Raw genomic sequence first — 21,097 nt, forward strand, 5'->3', positions numbered from 1 at the left:
TTGGTCAGTGCAACAAAGTAGTTCACAAAACTTGCAGGTACTGGTGCTTTGAAGGGCTTGCAGTCACCGATTTACAAAATAATAGGTGTTCTAAACCTTCATCACCCCAAAATGATGCTCAGTATCCTGCAGTGGAGGTTTAAGAGCTAGTACTGGTAGGAAGGATGAATTTCTGAGATCTTTCCCTGGCCGTGTGCGTCTATTAGCCTTAAGTAGCTAGGACTTTTTTAATACAGTAAGTTCTCTTTGTTTTCCAGCCGTCAACCTGAGCCACCAAAGAAGGAGAAGGAAGCAACCACAATTGCCACCACTCAGTCGAAGAGAGCAGATGAATGGAAGGACCCCTGGCGCCGATCCAAGTCCCCCAAAAAGAAACTCGGTGTCTCTGTCTCTCCTAGCCGTGCGCGTAGGCGCCGAAAAACCTCTGCTTCTTCAGCATCTGCTTCTGGCTCTTCAAGGTGAGTGAAGGCAAAGAGCGTGTCACGTCTGAGCCTTGTTAGTGTGTCAGGGAATGCAACATGACTCTTTCTTGTCAGTGGAAGATGTTGAGATGTTTGGGAAAGCAGTTCAAGACTTGCTGCTCAGTAACAGCTATGGACACTGGCATATAGGTAGTGAGATGGAAACTAAGGGGGGCACATAACTGTGGGTGCTGTGATGTGATCTGTTGAAGACTAAGAAAAGACAGGTCCTTGGAAAAGTCACTCTTCAGGGAAATTAGACTTGGAAGCAGTCCGGATGATTAGTAGCTCACCTAGATGAAAACTTTAATAGTAGCAGGAGCTAGAAGCTGTAAGAATTGGAGCCTCTTAACTCCAGGAGTGCTGGAGGGATGAGGTGAGCCAACTTCAGGAAGAGCCTGCTGATGCTGCTGAGGAAAAACGGGTTGTGGAGGCTTGACAGAGCCCTAGAGGTCTGCAGTGGAGCTCAGAAACCAATGGATGCAAGATAAAAAAATGCTTTTCAGAAAGAAATGCCCTGAATCTAGGAAAGCTGAGGCATAAGCTGGGTCAATTTTCTTTAAATGCTTGAACTTGAAGCTCCTGAAAAGAGGGGGAAAAAGTATCACAGAGGAATGAGGAACACGCTTAATTGAAGATATGGATCTAAAAACCAAAGCCCTCCTGAAGCAGATAGCTTTTCTTGCTGGGATCACTGCACCTGAGACGTTTCTGTTTTCTCATACCTGTGTGACTCAACCTATCAGGGGATTGTCTAGTGAAAGCATGTAAAATTGTGCGGAAGGAGTTCTCAGAAAGGGATGGAAGGTCATTAGCTAAAGGAGGGGAGGCCTATTCAAGGGCACAAAGGGAGTAGCGACAACAGGATCCTCTCTAAAAGAAAAAGGGGGACCAATGGGAGCCTGTAGTCCTGGCAGACCACTGAGGAGAAGGCAGGTAATTTTTGGAGCAATGTTTGAGAACTTGGGAAGAGCGTGATGGAACCAAGACTTTGGTCTCAGAAGACTTCTCAGGAGGCACTGAATTTTAATGTTTTTCTTTCAGGTCGTCTTCTCGTTCATCCACCTATTCTGGTTCAGGTTCCTCGCGGTCTCGTTCCAGATCATCTTCTTACAGCTCTTACTCTAGTCGCTCTTCAAGACACAGCTCTTTCTCAGGCAGCAGGTCCAGGTAATGGCTCCTTGGATTTGAAAGTAATGGTGTACTGTTTTCCAAACACTTCTAACATCTACTTTTGCTACTACTTAAAAGCAAATAGCCAACTCTTGAAATAAAACATTCAAGCCACTTACCTGAGTGAGGGAAATGCGATAGACTCCAAGGCAGCCTGCTGGTTTGGTTGTTGAATGAAGCAGATGTGTCAGCCACCCCCTCCTCTCCCCAGTACACCCACCCACGAGTACTGTGCTGTTGTGGCTGGGCTGTTTCCCATGCCTGTGGTAGCTGAGCGGTTGTAGGAGCCTCGCTGAGATTAACATTGCCAACATTTGCATTTTATGATTGGAAGAAGTTACTGGCATCTCTTTTCTGTTGCACTGGAATTTCTATTTAAAGAGGCAAATAACATTTCTTTATTAAAGCAGTCCATGCAGTTGGGTCTTGTGATAGTCCTGACACTTCAAAGTAGCAATTCGGTGTCCCATGTTGATTAAACAGAGGTATGTTTATTACTCTGCCACTTCCTTGCCCCTGCAGACAGTTTCCCAAGTCTAGAATATGCATAGTAGGAGAACTGGCTCCCCAGATAGGCACGTCTTCAGAGCTGAAATCGCACAGATACCCAGAGTGGATCATGCAGTTGATGGGAGCGCACAGTGTCACTTTTGGAGAGGTGGTTTCTCCTAGAAAGGGCTCGGGTGGAAGTTGATCTCAATGCAAGCACGTACGTGTTTCTGGGGAGCAGACTGACCTTCCTCTATCCACCCCATTTCAGGCTCTGTTCCTTGCAGGACAATGCCAAGCATAGGTGACACACTTTGATTAGCATGCCTCTCTCTGAAGGTAGGAGGGTGAGGAACACTTAAGTGCCTAACTGTTCTTCAGAAAGCCAGTCATCAAGGTGTCTGGCTCTCTCAAGTACAAGGCTGCAAGAAGGGTACTTCCAGTCTTGGCAGTAGGGTGAATCACCTGAACGCCAGTATCTGGTGTGCTGCGTGAGTGGCTTGCCTCTTTGGTCAGTCCTGGTCTTAGAAAACAGCTCTTGCCCTCTGATCTCTTGGCTTTGATATACTCTGCTTGATTTTTCTCCTGTGTTCCAGAAATTACTGATGTCCAGTTGGATGTATTTTTTGTGTATATTTCTCCCAAAATTTTTTGCTGCTGCTGCTGTTTAAAGGATTGTGGGCTGCACTAGGAGTTACTTACATAAAGCAGGTTGAAACAAATCATGCTGAACTTGCAAGTGAGAATCCTACTTACTTTCCTGTAGACATACTCTCCCTCAGGAGAGCATACAGAGAGTATGGAGAAACCTCAGGTGTTGGTGTGAAATGCCTGAGAGAGTGTCTGTCTTGCAGCTGACCCTACTTTTTCCTTTTGTTTTCTATGTCTACCACTGCTCTGGCCACAGAAATTGGCTTTGTTGAGCAGAGTCCAAATATAAAACTAGGATAAGCTCAGACCCACAGGATCTAGTTCTTGGGATGTGGTCACTAGCCAAAGAGGGAGTGGTGGCTAAATGCCCGGAAGGCCTTCTGCAGTCCCAGAGCCTGAGCTGACTGATGTGTCCTTCCTTTCTAGATCACGGTCCTTCTCATCTTCACCCTCTCCTTCTCCAACACCGTCTCCACACAAGCCGCTTGCGAAGGCTAAAGGGGAGTTATTACCACCTGCTGGTAAAGGGTAAGGCTTCATCTCCATGCTGATAACACGGTGCAGAAGAGGCTCCAAACAGTAGCTTAATTCCTGAGTCAGACCCTTCTGACCTGGTTGACAGTTTAAGGAAGAAATGGAAGATGCAGAATATGACGTGCATAGAAGGGTGCTTAGCTTTGCACGTTTAAATGATGACACTTTCATTTTTTAAATCCAAGTTAAACTGTACAAGTATCCTTAAGTATTACACAAAATCATTTAAGTTGGAAAAGGCCCTTAAGATCGAGTCCAACTGTTAACCTAACACTACCAAGTCCACCGCTAAACCATGTCCCTAAGTGCCGCGTCAAGGCCCCCATCACGTATATATGTGTTCTAAGTACATGCATGATTTACTGTTTAAATGTTCTTTGTTTGCAAATATGTTTATACAGGAGCTGTAAGAAAGTTTAATTCATTCCTCTGCTTTAGCTTTTGTTAATGCATAGCCTTAGAATTAAGAAACGGTTTGGCCCCATCTACTTTTAATATTGGAGACAAATTAAAACCATACTGTAGCTATGAAACTCTTGGTTTGGCAGATTATGCCAGTGCTCCTGCTCTTTTAAATGCTTGAAATTGCTATTTCACAAACTCCTGTAATACATCATAAATTATGAATATGTTGGAGGGTGACATAACACCATAGTGATGTCACCTCTTTTAAGGTGACCTGCAAATAAATTACACCATGGGAATCCCCCTGAATTCTCCAGAATGTAGGACAGTCCCCTTTGCCACACTTCTGCCTTATTGACCTGCGCTTTTTTTTTTTTTTTTGTCTTCTCAACTCCGGGTTCAGCCCTTTAAGGACACGCTCTCTGCCTGCAGCGCTGTCTTTACACCCTTCTGGCGAACATTGCAGCGCTGGTTTGGTAACACGCGACACCAGCCAGCAGCCTGCACTAGCATGGGGATTGTTTTTGCTGCGTAACATTGCACACACTTAATCCTGTTTTCTGCAGGGGATGAATACAGATATTCTTAAGCGCAAGAGGAGGAATTAACAGTCTCTATTTTTGTATGCAGACAGCTGCCTCCTCCCCAGTTAATAGTAGGCATGACATCAGTGCTGGGGACGTTGAGCAGTAACCAGCTATTAGAGCAGAGGTTGGAGTGCTCTGAGCCCAGAAGTGAGCAGCACTGAAGAGCCAAAGCGATTCCCGCCTCACGTAGCGGGTGCTAGATAAAGTCACAAAAACATTGCGTAGCGGTCCTCTGCCATGGTGTTACCCGTCACGTGTTCTGCAGGGTAACAAGCAAGCCAAGGGACCGGGTCCGAGGGTCACTTGCACACAGGGGCTCTTTTGCACCCATGTGAGGGAAAAGAGCATCTTTGCATAAACTGTGTGCGTTTGATTCTGAAGCCTGACTAGCAGATTTTAAATAGATGTATGCATTTTGGACAAAAATGCACAGAATCAAATTGATAAGAAACAGCGATTCCACACAGTCTATTTCATGAGTTAATTTACAAGTCGAATGTCTCCAAAATTGGCTGTTGTATAATAACTTGTCTTTGAAAAGGTGACTTGATTAGAACGTGGGAAACAACAGATCCCTTTAAGGGGAATCTGTGGTGTTTGAGAGTGTTTTGGTGAAATAGCCATGTGTCTATAGCTACAGTAACCATATCTATACAATATTTGGTCAACAACAAACATGAATGCATTTCATTGCTTTTGAGAATGTCTGTGTTTTGTATCTACCAAATTTGATCAAGCACATGAAAGTTTTAATTTTTGTAGTGAAAAATCTGTGAAGAAGCTAGCTGCCCTTCCAGTCCCTCAGCCACTCACTAAAATTACAACAGCTGCACCGGAGCCAGCCAAACCAGGGGATAATCGAGAGGCGAGAAGGAAGGAACGCCAGACAAGGACTCCACCCAGGAGGTAAGAAAGCTGTGGGGTGGAGTGAGGCTTGATCTCCTGGAAGACAGCAAATCCTGGGTGTCTCTTGGGAGTACCAACTACAAGGACTCTCCAGCATTAAAGGGGAAATCTGCTTCCTGGTGCAGGAAGGAAATGAGAAGAGAAGGAAGGAGTTATGGGTGAATGCTAGTGACTCGCCACAGCAAGTGGCTCCTGCCTCTGAAGGCTGGTTTGGGGATGAAGTAGGTGGAATAGGTGAAATGTGTCAAAAGGCAGGGTCTGCGGTGCAAAAAAAGGCATGTTTGAGAGCTGATGGTTGCAGAGGCCGCGCAGCAAGGAAGCAGAGGTGCGTTTGGTCCTGAGAGCAGATCTGACCTGTTGGAGAGTCGAGGTTTGTGGTGATGGGTTTGGACCCTGTTTACTCGAAATACGTGCCAGTGTGCAGAGAACATTTCTGTGTGGTCCCAGGGGCTGGTTAGTCAGCGCCCAGCAGTACAGCTGGAGGAGAGGAAGAACTCCCCAGTACACAGCTTGCTGCCTCCCCTCCTCTACTTTCTCTTCCTGGCTTCGTCCTGTGTGACTAGTTTGAATGTTTCAAGTGACTCGTTCTGTCTGTCCTCTTAACTGTTTTCGTTCTTTTTTTTCTTCTCCCTTTGCATTTGAAATGAGAGGCTTCTGATGGAGCACTTGTCTGTGTTTAAATATGTTTATTAGGCTTAATCCATTTTACTGTATTTAAAAATGTTACAGGGTAAATGCAGGTAGCATTGCCTGTTCTTGGAGGGACACAGAGCTAAGCACAGCTGACACTCATCATGCATCCTTCTTACATTAGAAGTTTTGAAATAGCAGTAGGGTACCTATGTGTAGTCTATGGAAGCAGTAGTTTGGTGCGTAAGAAATTTCCTAGAGATGTCCGTTTTACAATCACAGAAGGAGACTAAGAATGTTTTATGCTTGCAGTAAGGCATAGATGGGTTTCTTGGATCACTGAATGATGCTTTTTGTCAGTGTGTTTTGAAGATAGCTGTAAGTGTGTTTCTGTTCAGGTTTTCAGAAGCGTCCCAAGTCAATTCTTAGTTTTGCATGGGATTACATCTCCTGTTTCTTCCCAGTAGCTATGGAAAAGGCCTGGGCTGAGCAGTTATGCCTCCATAGGTAAAACTGATCATGACAATTTCTTTTCCCTAGAAACTCCATCAGTTCTGGTTTACATTTCACTTTAGCTAATTAATAGTAATCTTGGATGTCTTCAGCCACCTTGCCTTCTTTATTCCAGTCTTGAGGTTTGATGGGTTTTTTGGGTTTTTTTTTTCATGCTTATACCCACACAAACCCCACTGCCCTACACTGTCCCTGCTGTGCAAATGGCAAAACAGCTCCATGTTAGTGCCGGTGTGTTAGTCACAAAAAAATGCTTATGATTATTTGTATAGCCTGAAATACAAGGTAGTAGCACTGTGTTACTCAGTTAGCAATTTTTCTTTGTAGGAAGCATTTGCTTCTGGTATCAGTACAGGATTAAGGTGCTTTAGCTCATTCTTTGCCTGGCTTTCATTAGCATTATTCAGTCTTGCATAAAATGTCTACTGTTCAGAAAACAGATGCTTCCTCAGGACTGGGAACACAAGGTTGAGAAGAACATCTGAAACAATTACATTTGCAAAGCGCCAATCTTTGTATACAATACAGGACAACAGCATCATGCTCAAACTGTCCCTAAACAGTTTCTTCTAACCCTGTTTCACAGCGGAGCGCAGCGAGGTGAGGATGTCTCTTGCTGTCTTGCAGGCGGACTATCAGCGGCAGCATCAGTGGCAGTGCCAGCAGCTACAGTGGTTCCAGTTCCCGATCTAGGTCCTTGTCTCGGTCTCTCTCCAGATCTCATTCCAGATCATCGTCTGCCTCAGTCTCCCACTCCCCGTCTGGGTCCAGGAAATCCAGGTACAGCCTCAACCCTTCATAGCCTTAGTTGAAGTAGGAGGAGTTTGTAACTATTCTAAACTGTTGTGGTTTCTTGCAGTGAAAGCTCTCTCCAGCTTCAAGATCAGAAGCTATAGGTAACTAGGACGTGAAACCAGATTGTTTCTTTGTGCAGTGTTATGAATCCTGAGTCCCGAATCGTGACAGTAGTACAAGGCTGGTAGCGTCCTTGTGGCTTATTCAGGGAAATAATCTGTCATGTATGCTGAACTGCTCATTTTTACCTAAATTATGACCAAAACATCTCCTTCTGGCCAGGGTGATCCCACATCCTTATTTATTTACAAGTTAACAGTTTCAAGCTACAGAGCTTTGATCTTCTAAACCTTTACTACCTCTGGCTGCTGAATGTCCTTAGGGAAGATGCTTGGCCTGTCAGGAGAGGTAGGTCAGAAAATACCTAAAAGGCCCAGCTAATGGTGTTTTTACTTTGCTGGTAAAGTTGCATGGCCAGTTCCCTTTGTGTTTAGCCCCAAGTGAATAGTAACATGTCTGTGGGTTTTGTAAACAGCTAACTCCATCCAGTAAAGAGTCATGAAATAAACCTCTTCCAAGTCTTTCATTCGGGACTTTTTTTGCATCTGTTTGCACATAGGAATCCCTGAAACCTCACAGGCGGCCTTGAAACACGATGCTTCCCGGTGATACAGATTTAAAAGTATACCAGTAGTGTAAAACTAGTAGATTAAGTAGGACTTGGCTCTGACCAGCAGTAATTCACGTATCTGAACTCTGTGAAACTCCAAGGTTCAACATCCGCATTATTTTACGGAAATACAAACTTGTTTACTACATGCTTGTCACATTCATCAGATCAGGCAGGGGTGATGCAAGAGGTTCAGAGAGCACTCGGGCACGCTGGCTCTTCGCTGCCCTTCCGTATGGGGCTTCAGAGGAGAAGATGGGAAAAACTCAACGCAGGTGTTGCTTGTGTGGCCCTGGGGCTGTGCTTGCTGCTTTTACAGGTGTGTGGGAAAGGGGGAAACATAGGAAATAAAGCGTATGCCCAAACCAGATTTGCTGTCACAACCTCGTAGCCAGGAGCTTTCCTGGAGAAGGGGGTTCTGGTTCATCCAGTCTCCATTTCCGCAGTCCATGCGACCTCTTAAAACCCATCTCTGTCAGGATGCTAGCGGGTAGAGACTTAGCAGCTCGTTCCAGGGCTAATCTGTGCTGCAGCTGCCGCAGCCCTTTCAGTCGTGTGCAAGCCAGCTTCCAGGGAAGGAGCTTGGACCTTGCTGGCAGGGTAGTTGCTGGAGCGCAGAAGTCGGTGTGGCCTGCAGAACCTGCTGGAGAGGCTGCCTGACTATTGATGTAGTTAGCGTACGCCTGGTCCCGCGTGGCAGCGGCTGTGGTGCCAGCTGGCTCCCGGCTAAGCTGGGATTTTTGGAGCCGCTTCAGTATAGGGAAGCTGCGGTGCTGGCGTGCCCCTGAAGGGAAGTCTGGTGTATAGTCCTGTATTTTTGTCTGATACATTTCTAAGTAGAAAGTCTTCCTTAAATTAATATAATGATTGTCTGACACTTTTAATGTTGTGAATCCATTAGGAGATAGCCATCTTATAGGCACTATTACAAGATAGCCATCTTATAGCTGTCTTCCCTGTCATTATCAGTCATGACAGTATGTGCATCCTCAAAACAGGCAGCTGGGCTCTCCTGTACCCTGGGGAGCTGGGCAGGAGCTATGGGCTGTAGGACTCCAGGGATTTTAAAGCCTCCATGAATAAATGTGTGCCAAACAACAAAAACATTGCCAGGGAACCCTTGACCTGAGCCATAACACTGACCTGTATGTGATAGTGCACACCCTGCTTTCACTTTTTGTTTACCTGGGGAAACAGTGACCTGTTTACATGTTGTCTTAATCCTGTTTATAAAATAAACAGTACTTTCTAGACTTGCATCTAACATGTTTGGGGGTTTTTGTATTGTCTGCACCCCAGGAGACACAGCCTTTATCTCTTCCTGGTTATTGCCAGCCTTAGCAGCTTTCTGACATCCCAGCCACTCAGGGGAATTAAAACAAAGCTGTCAGTCTCATCGCTGCCTGGTTCTTGTTCCACTCATGACTGTAACGAGCTCTTGGCTCTTTCCAGGTCCCTGAGCGTGAGCAGCGTTTCTTCTGTCTCTAGTGCCTCCTCTAGCAGCAGCTCTGTACGCAGCGCCGACTCTGAAGACATGTACGCAGACTTGGCCAGTCCTGTTTCCTCAGCCAGCTCCCGATCCCCAACACCTGCGCAGCAGAAGAAAGGTAGAGGTACCTGGTTTGGTATTTTCTTCTCCAAGGGGTCCTGGGAGAAGAAGGGGGGAGCAGAGATCTGAATACAGCTTGCTTGGTGATATTATGGGCTCCAGGAAAAATGTTGGGTGGAGGCAGACGCTTGTGGCTGGTGTAGACCACCACCAGAGGCTTCACCTGAGGAGGGCTGAGGCCACGGAGAAGGAAGGATGTGGAGCAAACACATTCACATCCTTCCATCCATGTGTCTTTGGCTGTAAAGATGCTTTTTCCTGCATGGGAGTTCTGCCTGATTGTCCCCTCACTTACTGTCTTCTCTTTCACCCTTGCAAGGTGATGCTAAATCTTCTGTATGATGCCCAGTATCATGTTGCTCTTCCTCTGTTCTTTTTAGACTGTAGCAGAGTTGGCGGCAAGAGCCTTTTGTTCTTTGTCTTTTATGTTAAGCTCCTCTCTGTGGAAATTCTGGATTCCTGAATCTTTTAACTTTGGGGCCACATGCTGTGCTAACTGGTGTGGGCTTTCTCGGTCCTTGGAGCAGCATCCTCTTGCCCTGCCTTCCCTTCGGAGGGCAGGCAAAAGAAATCGGTCGCAAGTCACTACATCTGCTCTCTGGTTTCAACAGGAAAGTCAAAAAAAGAAGATAGCACTAAAGAGGAGAAGCGGAAACGGGATGTGCCCTCTCAGCTCCTGAAATCAGCCAAGCCCACCCAGGGGAGCAAATCGCAGCAGGTCCTCCAGACCCAGCAGCCGTCAGCCCCCCAGTCTCAGCAGGGGGGTTTCAGTGCTCACAAAGAGATCAAACTGACACTCTTGAATAAGGTGAGAGGTGGGGTGGGTGCAATTCCCTCCGCAGGGGGGTCCGAGGAGCAGATGGGATGGATACTGGGGCTCCGGGCTGGCAGAAGGGGAGCTCCAGGCTCCGTGCTGTCGGGATGAGCTCAGCCGGGTAGGTCTGCAGCTGGGATTGGAGGGCGGCAGACAGAACCAGTCTGGCAGCACACACCCTGCGGTGGCTTGAGTTTGGGACTGTGTTGGCGGCTCCCCTGGGGCACATTCCTGCTGCAGCTTCAAGGGCTCTTCCCCGCTTTCTCGAAGGCTGCAGCCAGAGCACCGAGGCGAAGGCGTGTGCAGCGCGGTCCCACATGCGCTGGGGCCTTGCCCACTGAAAGCATGTTCCCCGCACGCTTCCGAGCAAGCTCTCCTCCCACTGCCCGCTCTGGAGCTAACTGCTGACGAGTCACTAACTGAGTCAGGAGGTAAAAGTGGCGATTGCCTCGCCTCTCTGGGGTGCCTGCCACCAGCCATGGGGAGCCTGGCTCTTTCCCCTTTGCGACTGAGCCTGATGCCCCAGTTGGGTGCCTTCGGCTGAGATTGCAATCCAGATCATGTGGGAGAGTTCAGCCTCATGGGGTTTTGTGCCAGAGCAGGGTGTTGGCCCCAGTCACGTGGGTAGGTTCCTGGTTTTGAAGCGTTAATGTTTTTTTTCTGACGGTCCAAATTCCCCATTGCAGTCTGAGGCCGCAGTTTTCTTCACTTCCCTGTGCTATGACGTGAGGCGCCGTTATCGAGTCTGTGAAGCATGCTCTGTGGGGAGTATGCAATTACACATAACTACCTGCTGGCATGGTCGGATCCCGGAAAGGCACGGCTCCACGCGCCTCCTTGACATTTGCTATCCTTGGTGCTGCTGAAAAAAAAAACCTCTATAAAATGCTGCTGTTTTCCTATTTCTGGCAATTATGAAAATAGCCTGTGAAACACAACACAGTGTTAGCCCCAGTGCCAGAGGGTGTTGCTGTTTGCTTACGGTGGTAGGGGGATTACATGGTGCCAGTAATGGTTGGGACTGGTTTGCACAAAGAGTTTAATAGGAGGTACGTTTGCATGAGTGGCCCAGAGCATCATGGGCAGCCGTCACAGGAAATATCTCTGCCTGCTTCCCTCCCCGGAGGGGAAGTGGCTGCTCAGCTCCGTTGTCTGTTTTAATTCCATTTTAGGCAGCTGACAAAGGAAGCAGGAAGAGATACGAGCCAGCAGACAAAGACAGGCCAACCTCTCCTCCAGCCAAACGGGCGAACCTGTCACCTGACAGAGGTGAGACATCAGCCATCCCAGGGACTCCTGGCCTGGCTGGGTTCCTGGTCTGCCGCTTGAGGTGGTGCTCCAGCGACAAACGTCCCATGAAAGTCTCTGCTGCAAGAGTCCACTCGCTGGAGAGGTTAATTGCAGGCATGCGTCCTTCCAATACCTCAGAGGGTGCAATTGCCACCAGATAACATGGGTGTATTAGCCGTCCGGCTGCAAAAACATGGTGGAGGTGAGACGCTCCAGTTTATGAAGTAAGCAAGGTGAGGTCAGCCCTGGGCAGGCCAAACCCGGCCTTGCCTTGCTGTCTTGTGGTGCACCTTGTGAGTACCTTGGCTCCACTATGTCTGTGTAAGTCCACTGGAAAAAAAAAAAAAGGGGGGAAAAAAAAAAAAAAGCCCTTGCATCGAAGACGGTGTGCTCATCTCTGATGTAGGTACACATCCATCTCATAGCAGCCTCCTGTTCTCTAGTAATGTCAGTGGATGTGGCTGTGGAAGTCATAGGGTTTTCCTGTACTGTATCCTGGGGTCTTGTCTGCCTTATATTTCTGTGCATCACAATGGATCTTAGTCCTCCTGATAGAAAGGCTTGTGGCAGTGCTTAGAAAGGGAGCGCAGGCTGCCAACACTCTGCGATGGATGATCTGGATGATGGATGATGGATGATGGATGAATTGGCTAGATCACCTGTCCTGTGAATGAAACGATTTCCCCACTTGCATGTGACACAATCTTATCTGCCCTGTATGTTTAGAAAGACACAGGCTTTCCAAGCGTTCTGTGTCTGAATCCTCAGAGCAGCAGCTCAGAAAACCGAGCTAGCATGCTGCATTGAGAGGGACCTAAATGACACGCTCCAGCCTTTGCTGTTGCTGCTGAAAAACAAAGTAGGGGGGAGTCGTCAGCCAGGGGTGCCTGGTTTTGACGTACAAGCCAGCATTGACACGTGATGTTGTTTTCCCTGTTGTCTCGGCTGTAGGTGTATCTTGTTGACTCTGGGTGCCAGCCAGAAAAAATTTCTGTGCTAATAGCCTGGTTGCATTCGACTCCTGCAAAGGCAGCATGGAAGGGACTGGGTGAGGTTGAAGTTCACTGGGATCTAGTTCACAACTACTGCTGAGCTGCAGACAAATGAATGGGCCGACCTAGCAAACTGTGCTGATTTGATAGATACATAGATGTAGATGTAATTATATACTTTATTTGTGGTCTATACGTTATAAGGACTTTTAAGCAGTCGCAAATGGGACACAAGCCCTGAAGGCCACTCAGCCTCAGCTTCCAGTGGCCAGCTTACCCTTGACTGAATTGGGACTGAGCAAGAAGCACCCTCCAGCATGCAGCCTGTGCTGCAGTGTTGCAGCGCAAAGCTGGTCGGTGTTTGTGCCCCGAGTCTTGCTTCCCTGTTCTGTAACCTTGCCATGATCAGATCTGCAGCTACAATTGCTTCTCTGTGCACTGGGATAGCAGTGGTTGGGAAACCCACTGCAGCAAAGCTGGATAATGCCACCGCAGGACCCCAGCGGGCTTCCCACCACCGGCAAGTCTCCACAGCAGCTCCGTTTGGGCAGAGCATGACGGTTCAGTCTGTGCTGAACAAACACAGGGATGATGCTGCCTGTGGATTAGCCCCAGCTGGCTCTGAAAGTGGCAAAGCTGCACTCGCCCAGCACTCTTGAAGCCAGTACACCCTGTTATCTGGCCAGTGTGGAGCCAGCTCGGGGGCCACTGTGCCTGTTGTGCACAAACCGGGTCAACTGCTGGGGAATAATGGAGCACCGAGTTGGTCCGTGAGGGCTGGCCCTGCCCCTCAGGTTTGCAAGCAAAGCATGGCCTGAAAGATCAGTGGAGGAGCCTTGTTCCAGCAGCTGGAGGGTGAGGGGAGAGCCAATGCAGCTCCCCGCAGGTGATGTTCTGTACAGTTGACCATGGGACACAGCCTTGGCTAGCTTTTCTGCTCCCCCTGAAGATGAGGTGCACAACAATAGGTTCCTTTTCTGGCTGCTGTTGGACTTGGCTTTTTGCTGGCAAGATCTGGTCAGTCTGAAAATACGCTCCTGAGACTGTACAGTAGGCAGGGTAGCAACCCATACCTTGGCGATGAGCGAGAACATCTCACCTTTTATTCTCCCGATAGGCTCTCGCGACAGGAAGGCAGCTGGGAGACTTTCTTCACCCAAGCAAGAGCGGCAGAGGGGCCAGAACCCGAAACCTTCTCCTGCACAGACAGACAGGTCAGTGCTCGCTTGTTCTCATGATCTCTTGTGGGCCAGGCTGGTGCTCACACTTGTCTGCTTCTCCAGTGGTTCGGTCCCTCCTCTCAGGGCAGCTCTAAGGCTCTCTGGCTGTAGTTTCCAGTTGTCATGGAGGCACAGCGAGAGGAAGGACGCGAAGCTCCCTGGGCAGGAGCCAGAGGTGCTATGGGGTTCACATGAAAGCCACTGGCTAAGCCGTTCCAGCTCAGAAACGAGCAGAAGCCTGGGGGTTTTCTTGAGGTCAGTCCCAGCAAGAGGAGCCAAGTGGGTTAGGTGCAAGCTCAGTCATGCCAATGCCTCTGCCTCTCGCTAGTGCTGCATAGTGCTAATGAGAAAGAAAGTACAACTCCTTCACCCCACTGCTGAGCTCCTTGTGGCACCTAGCTCGGGTGCCTGACTCCCTTTCTTTCATAGCCTGGAACATCCTCAACTACTCGCTTTGCTGCTGCGAAGTGTTAAAATTGGCACCTGCGTGAGACTGAACGGTGACTAGCCCTGGCTTTGCACCTTTCCATCCCCTCTGGTGACAGGTGACCAGCTCACGTCCAATTTCTTGGCAGCCTGCACCCACTGCTGTGCTGGGAATATCCCATTGCAGAACTGGATGTGTGGCTCCAGGGGCCTTGGGCTGTGCTCCATTCAGAGCCCTTTGGCTAAAGGGTTGCGGAGCACCTTCTGTGGCACACCTAAAGCTTCCTCCGTCCTCCTTGCCTGTAGCCAGCCGGTGCTGCTTTGCATTTCTCTAGTGTCATCTCTCTGAGGATCTCTGAGCAAACAGATGCAACCCTGTCCCGCACCCCTGCGTTCCTTGGCCAGCAGGACCCATGTCATCCCCTCTCCCCAGCCTGGGGCACAAGCAAGCCTCAATTTCTGTGCGTCAGAGTCTTCCCAAACCAAAACCTAGCCCTGGCTACCACAGCCCTGTCCTTCTTCAGGCCCTGAGGTCCTATTTTCTAGCAGTAAAGAGGAACCTCAGCCTTTCCAGACTGGTGGTGTTGACCGCGTGCTTGGTTCTTGACCCTCTTCTGCCGGCTACTGTTTGGTTTGGCAGCGTTGCACGGTGGGTTCGATGTGCCCAGGCATGGGGGTGGTTAAGGACATATTGGGTTTCTCTAGGGCAGTCTTAAGGGTAGGTCTGTGTCCCGTTTTGAACTCCTTTGGCCTGTTTGGGTCATGCTTAAAAAGCCCCACCTCTCTTAAGTGTAGTATGAAGGGGTGCGGGTGGTATGAACAGAGGGGACGGTGACTCCTGCTGCTGACATCTGGCAGCAGCAGCGGCATGGGCTTTCCCAAGTGGTCCGAGTCATATTAGAGCCAGCTGAGGCTCAGACTGCGCCCTCGGTGTGTTACCGAGCTAGCAGCACTGCAGAACCCCGGCAGGCTCATGATGCCTTTCTGCTTCCTGGTCCTCTCATGCTTGTCCCACCATAAGGGGAAGCGGTGGCCCATGATGGGAAGAGCCACAGCCTGCTTGCCTCCAGCCCCAGTCACAGCCCCATCCAGGAGAAGCCACTGCTGCCAGCAACAGGGACCAGTGGCTCCTGTCCTCCCCGTGCGGGCCAGCCAGGCTCCCCGCATGCAGGGGAGGGAGCATTCCTCAGCTTCGCTTTGCTCCCACAAGCAATGGCTTCAGAGCGCAGCAAAGCAGCGTTGGAGCAGAACTGGAGTGCAGCACTGTGTGTGTGAGCTCCCCACGACTGCCAGATCCGCACCACGAGACCCAGCAGCATCACAGGGCAGGGGCTGTCAGGATTTGAGACCCCGGAGGTTCTCCAGGGCAGTTCTGCACTTATTCATGATGCTCTCCCCTCTTTGCTTGTATGACCCTGAGCTCCCTTTCACATGTGCATCCTCCAGCAAGGTACTCACAACAGCCTGCGCGGCCCTTGGGAGTTGCTGTCATAGTGGCTGTGACTCTGAGTTTAGATTTTGGGATCCCCCCCAGAGCAGCTGATCTACTTTTTCAACCAGTTTTCCAGCTCCAGGTCTTGCATCTTGAACCTGATTTTTTTCCACCAGCGCTTAGAGAGATGCTTTCTGCCGGAGCAGATGCTGAAGGGGTTTGTTTCTGGCACAGCGTGCTGCCGGTGAGCGCCTTCTCACCACCCTCTCCTCTCTCTCCCTGCCAGGAAACGCCAGCTCTCACCTCAGTCCAAGAGCTCCAGCAAAGTCACGAGCGTACCAGGCAAAACATCCGAGCCAGGCCCCACGGGCACCAAGGCGGGCAAGTCCAGCACCCTGTCGCGACGGGAGGAGCTCCTGAAGCAGCTCAAGGCGGTGGAAGATGCCATCGCTCGCAAGCGGGCCAAAATCCCGGGGAAAGTATAGTGGGCCGTGTGCGGAGCAATGCTCTGCCCCTTAGTGACTGTTCATGTTTTTATAAATAGTGTAAAAGCGGCCACTTTGGGATTTTGCAGTTCTGTCTTATTTTGGCTGCGATTCTTTTTAAAAAAAAAAAATCCCCCCACAAAAAAAAAAAACATTGAAGTTTTGTCAGCTGAGACGCCTGCGATGACTCGCTCCGGCTCCTGAAGGGTGAGCGGGGCCAGCCCCTGGCTCTGCCGGCGCCGGATCCATGTAAATTATGCACAGAGGACTCCAGCCCCGTCGGATGCTCTCACTATTCCTCTCTTTCTCTCTGCCCTCTCCTCTTTGCTAGCCTTGAGTTGTATTCTCCTAGTTAGCCCTGCTGTGTGTTGAGTGTCTTCAGCAATGCAGTTCTATATACTGTGTAACGAGAGAGCCGAAAACTGCTGTGAACTACTGGCAACATCACCTTCTCCCCCTGCCCTCCCACCCCAGGAACAAAAAATATATATATATTCTTGACTAAAGTCTGATTGGGAAAATGACCTGTCTTTTATTTTAAGCATAGGATTGTTTTAGTTGATTTAAAAGGAGCCCTGAAGGTGTTGTGGGGATGTCTGTCTAACAAGGAGGGTCCTTTTCCCTTCCCCCCCCCCCCCTTTTTTTTTTTTTTGAGGGATCTCCCTGAAATAAAGTATTTTGATAACCAGTTCTTCCTTTCTTTACTCTTCTCTGAATTCCCTGTCCTCCCTCTCCCTTGCCTTGGCCTGTCAGCCACCATCTTTGGCGTGTGTAGTTTATTTTTCGTGCTCTACTAGTGACCCTGTGGCTGCACTGATCCTACTCCAGCCCCACGGAGCTGGAACAGCTGCCGTGTCTCTTAGGGGAGCACCGCAGCTCCTCACTGTGGCTGTCTGAGCCCCCCCTCTGAACCCCCAGTGCTGTGGGGTTTCTCAGCCTGCAGCCCTGCCCTGCTCCTCGCACCCAGTATTAAACCAGTGTTCCACTGGTATTAAATGTTCTTAGGGGGCCCTGTGCCGTAGCTGCCTTTGCTGGCTCGATCTCGAGGTGCCTCTGCTCATCCAGACCTTCAGGGGTGATGTATGCGGTCACTGCTCCCCTCTCCTCTGCTATGTGCCCTGTACCTGTCTGCTTGGGGTGTGTGGCACCCCATAAAGTCACTGCCAAAATGGGTACAAATCCCATCGCTCCAGTAAAAGACAAAAGCGTGGCTGTGCTTGGTCCTGCAGCTGTGCAAAGCTGCTTTCCCCTGTGTTCCTCCCCACAGTACCGTGCTTCCTGCTATACTGGGAACACTGGGCTGCTATGGGGACAGAGCCTGAGCCTGACCCAAAATCCTTTCCATTCCCTGCACACAAAAGGTGCTGAGTCCCTCGGCAGGGAACACCGGTGAGCCCAAGCCCAGTTCTGCAGTGGGGTGGGGGTGCGAGGGGGCTCCTTGAAGGATGGGGGGCTCCATATCTGCATGTGGAATATGGAGCAGAGGAAGGAAAGAAAAACCCCACCTACTCATGCCTGAACCAGCTCCTCTGGTCCCGCCGCATCCTCCCCTCTCTGCTCAACACCATCATCCTGGGTTTGAGCCTCCACGCCACCAGGACATCTCTTACTACTGGACCAGGGAGCATCAAGAGGGGGTAGATGCAGCCCTTCAGCCCTTTCCAGGGTTGCTCAATTTGGGATTTCTGCTCCAGCAGCCCCGGGAACGTGACGGGTGATATCACCGTGGGGCTTACGCAATGGGGCCAATGGCCTGGGGCATGGGGATCCCATCCCCATGGGTCGTGGCAGGGCTGGGATGCTGGTGGACGGGTACCCAGGGCATCCTGTGCCCACCACGGGCACGGGATGCCCTGGATACCCGTCCACCAGCATCCCAGCCCTCCTGTGACCTGGACCACACAGTCCCACGATGCTCTATGCCCATCACCAAGGCATCAGGGCAGCCAAACTGGGCGGGGGGGGGGGGGGGGGGGGGAAGCACCCACCTTCCCTACAAGCCTGTGCATATCCATCCCCACCAACTTCTCCCACCTCTCCAATTTTGGGGGTGTCAGGAGCCGATTTCCGGGCTGGAACACGCTGGGTTGAGAAGGAAGTACGACGGCCCGTGGGGAGGAGGAAGGCAGCCGGAGCTGGAGTTTCCAGGTGTGTGTACATCACCTGCCCGAGCCCTATATAAAGGCGGCGGCGGCGGCGGTGCTGCCACTCGGCCGTCCGCATCCCCGGGGCAGCAGTTCGTAAGGGGCCCCCCCCAGCTTTGCCGTGCTCCCCGCGCCCTCGACGCCCGACTGATGGTAACGCGGCGGGGGGCGGGGGGGAACTACGGGGGTGGGAGCTGGGATGGGGTGAGAGTGTGTGTGTGCATATATGTACACGGGGGCTGCATGCCATGTGAGTGTGTGTGTGTGTGTGTGTGTGTGTGTATACACACGTGTGTGCACACGGGGCTCCCCAGAGAGAGGGGTGAGAACGTGAAGGCTGGTGGGTGCTGCTCTGTGTGTGTGTGTGTGTGTGTGTGTGTAGCTGCACACACACACTGGCGATGCGTGTGCCTGTACACATCAGGCTGGCGCCGCACGTGGAGATGTGCCCGCCGCTGTTTTTTCCACACCTGTGCGGGGAGTATAGTGCTCTATACGTGTAAGGGCTGGCCAGTGTTGCGTGTGCACACGTGTGTGGCTTTAGGCACATATGCTGCTGATGTATGTGGGTGCTTCTGGCTGGGGGTGTGTGTCTATGTGCACACGGAAGGGTAGTTCAGGTATATGCAAGTGTGCTGGTAATATATGTGTGTGTGTATGTGTGTTTGCACAGATGCATATGCCTATGTGCATGTATGCGTATGTGCTGTTACCCGTGTAGCTCTCTGTGTGTGTGTGTGTGTGTGTGTGTGTGTGTGTGTGTGTGTGTGTGTGTGTGTGTACAGCCCCATATCTGTGTGTATGTTCATGGAAGAGTAGTGTGGGGTATGTACATTTATGTGCCTGTACCTATGCACACCCACACTGGTGCTAATGTGAGCGGCACACACGTGTGCTGGTGTCCTTATGCGTGTGTGCGCATGGTCTGGGTGCCTGTGCTGATGCTGTGTGTGGTCGTGTGTGTGTGTGTGTGTGTGTGTGTGTGTGTGAGCACAGGCAGTCTCTGTGTCCGTACAGATGTGTATATATGTGCAGGTGTTCTCTGCAGCTGTATATCTGTATGTGCGCTGTACTCTGCATGCACAGCTGTATGTACGCATGCTGCATCTTTAAGGGTGGGGGTGTGTCGATGCGCGCGCACGCGTGTGTGTGTGTGTGTGTGTGTACACGTGTGCTAGCGCGCTGGGTGCCAGAGCCTGTGCGGGTGTTCTGTGCATGGGTGCATCCTCCTGCATTTTGGGCAAGGGTGCCGGTGCTCTGCATGTCAAAGCCCCCTGGGGTTGGGGGTTGGGGGGCTGCGAGCGCACCCCTAAGGGACCACTGGGGGGGGTGTCCCTGCTGTGGGTCCCTGCTCCGGGCTGTGTCCCTGGGTGGGCAGGAGGGGGGGGGTGGGTGCCGTGAGGATGCGGATGTCCCCCTCTGACCTGAGCTCTCCCGCAGGGCTGGCTCGGTGCCCTGGCACTGCTGGGCGCCCTGGGGCTGTGCCATGGCCTGCGCCGCCCCGGCAGCCCCCCGCACCATCCCCACGTCCACTGCTACAGCGCGGGCGAGCTGCGGGACGGCGAGGCCCCCGCGCACCTCCTGGGCCGCAGCCTGCGCTGGGACCACTACGTGCCGGTGCAGCTGGTGCCGCAGCTGGAGCGCTTGCAAGAGGCCACCATCAGCCATCGCCGCCGCCGCCGGCACCGCGAGCGTGCCTGCCCTGCGCTGCAGCTCCGCGCTGGCCTCCACAGTGAACCCAACGAGCGCTCCATCTCCCCATGGCGCTACCGGTGAGTGTCCCCCACCCGCAAAATGCCCACCCCACGCTGGCCGCTTCACCGTGCCTCAGTTTCCCCGAGCATCCCTCACCTGCCCCTTCCTGGGAGCATCCCTGGCGCTTCCCCGGAGGGATTGATCCTAACGCAGGGTGACTTGGGTGAGGAGGGGGCACAAGGGAAGGGGCTCACTGACCGTGCCCCCCCACTTCCATCTGCAGCATCGATGAGGATGAGAACCGTTACCCACGCAAGCTGGCCTTCGCCGAGTGCCTCTGCAGCGGCTGCGTGGACGTCAAGACAGGTCGGGAGACGACGTCGCTCAACTCGGTGGCCATCCACCAGACCATGATGGTCCTGCGGCGCAAGCCCTGCCCGCGTCCCACCGGCCTCGGCCTCGTCACCTTCGAGGTGGACTACATCAGGGTGCCAGTGGGCTGTACCTGTGTCCTGCCCCGCACCGGGCGCTGAGCCCTCCCCCGGCTCCTGTGGAGCCCCATAGCGTGACCATGTCACTGCATCCACTTCCCCACCCGTGCTTGTTTTAGAGCACCCACTCGGCCACCGCCCCCCACAGCCGGGTGTTCCCCCCCCAAAACCCTCACCTTGTTATTTATGAGTTATTTATGAGCCTTGCTGCAGGGGGACTTTTTTTTTTTTAATCCATATTTATTGCTGACCGCCCCTGCGAAGGCTGTGACTCCACGTCCAGCATCACCCCATGGTGGCCAAAGGCCCCATGGCCGGACCCTGCGAGCGCTACCGGGGGGCTCGCTGGTTATTTATTCCCCCGCAGAGCTATTTATTGTCTCCTCTATACGTGCTATTTAATGCTGGCAGCGTGAAGCCTGCAAATAAAGGCCGACCCCCGGGCATGGTCCTTGCTCTGTTCCCAGCCAGGGCACTGGGGGGCAAAGGGGGGGGGGCGGATGGGGATGAAGGCATGTCCATGGGTGCCCCGTGGGGCGGCACTCATCTGCAGGGCACCTCTCAGCCCCAGCGCTGTGGGCAAAGCACCAGTACACCCAGTGCTGCAGAGCAGGATGAACTGGGAGGCAACGCGGAGGGTGGCAGGGCAGGGGGGTGCCCCACACCCCCAGCCCCGGGGGGGGAA

General features: G+C 51.6%; 2 protein-coding genes across 2 annotated transcripts in view; both read left to right on the forward strand.

Annotated features, from left to right (window-relative positions):
* ZC3H18 (zinc finger CCCH-type containing 18) overlaps nt 1-16,770 on the forward strand; it is a 50,069-nt gene extending 33,299 nt beyond the window's left edge. The window contains exons 12-21 of the mRNA XM_082489523.1: nt 258-458; nt 1,506-1,631; nt 3,201-3,302; nt 5,063-5,206; nt 6,977-7,129; nt 9,267-9,421; nt 10,035-10,231; nt 11,410-11,506; nt 13,637-13,733; nt 15,884-16,770. Coding sequence (XP_082345649.1) covers nt 258-458; nt 1,506-1,631; nt 3,201-3,302; nt 5,063-5,206; nt 6,977-7,129; nt 9,267-9,421; nt 10,035-10,231; nt 11,410-11,506; nt 13,637-13,733; nt 15,884-16,082 — 1,471 coding nt within the window. The 3' untranslated portion in view covers nt 16,083-16,770. The remainder of the gene's footprint in view (nt 1-257; nt 459-1,505; nt 1,632-3,200; nt 3,303-5,062; nt 5,207-6,976; nt 7,130-9,266; nt 9,422-10,034; nt 10,232-11,409; nt 11,507-13,636; nt 13,734-15,883) is intronic.
* A 2,307-nt stretch (nt 16,771-19,077) lies between these two features.
* Nucleotides 19,078-20,454, forward strand: IL17C (interleukin 17C; the record flags this gene model as incomplete). The annotated part of the gene is made up of 3 exons (XM_082489629.1): nt 19,078-19,101; nt 19,667-19,998; nt 20,205-20,454. The coding sequence occupies 3 exons, from the start codon at nt 19,078-19,080 to the stop codon at nt 20,452-20,454; spliced, it is 606 nt and encodes a 201-aa protein (XP_082345755.1).
* Nucleotides 20,455-21,097: the final 643 nt, after the last annotated feature.

Source organism: Vanellus vanellus (genome assembly GCF_965231255.1).
Source record: "Vanellus vanellus genome assembly, chromosome: 12".
NCBI lineage: Eukaryota > Metazoa > Chordata > Aves > Charadriiformes > Charadriidae > Vanellus > Vanellus vanellus.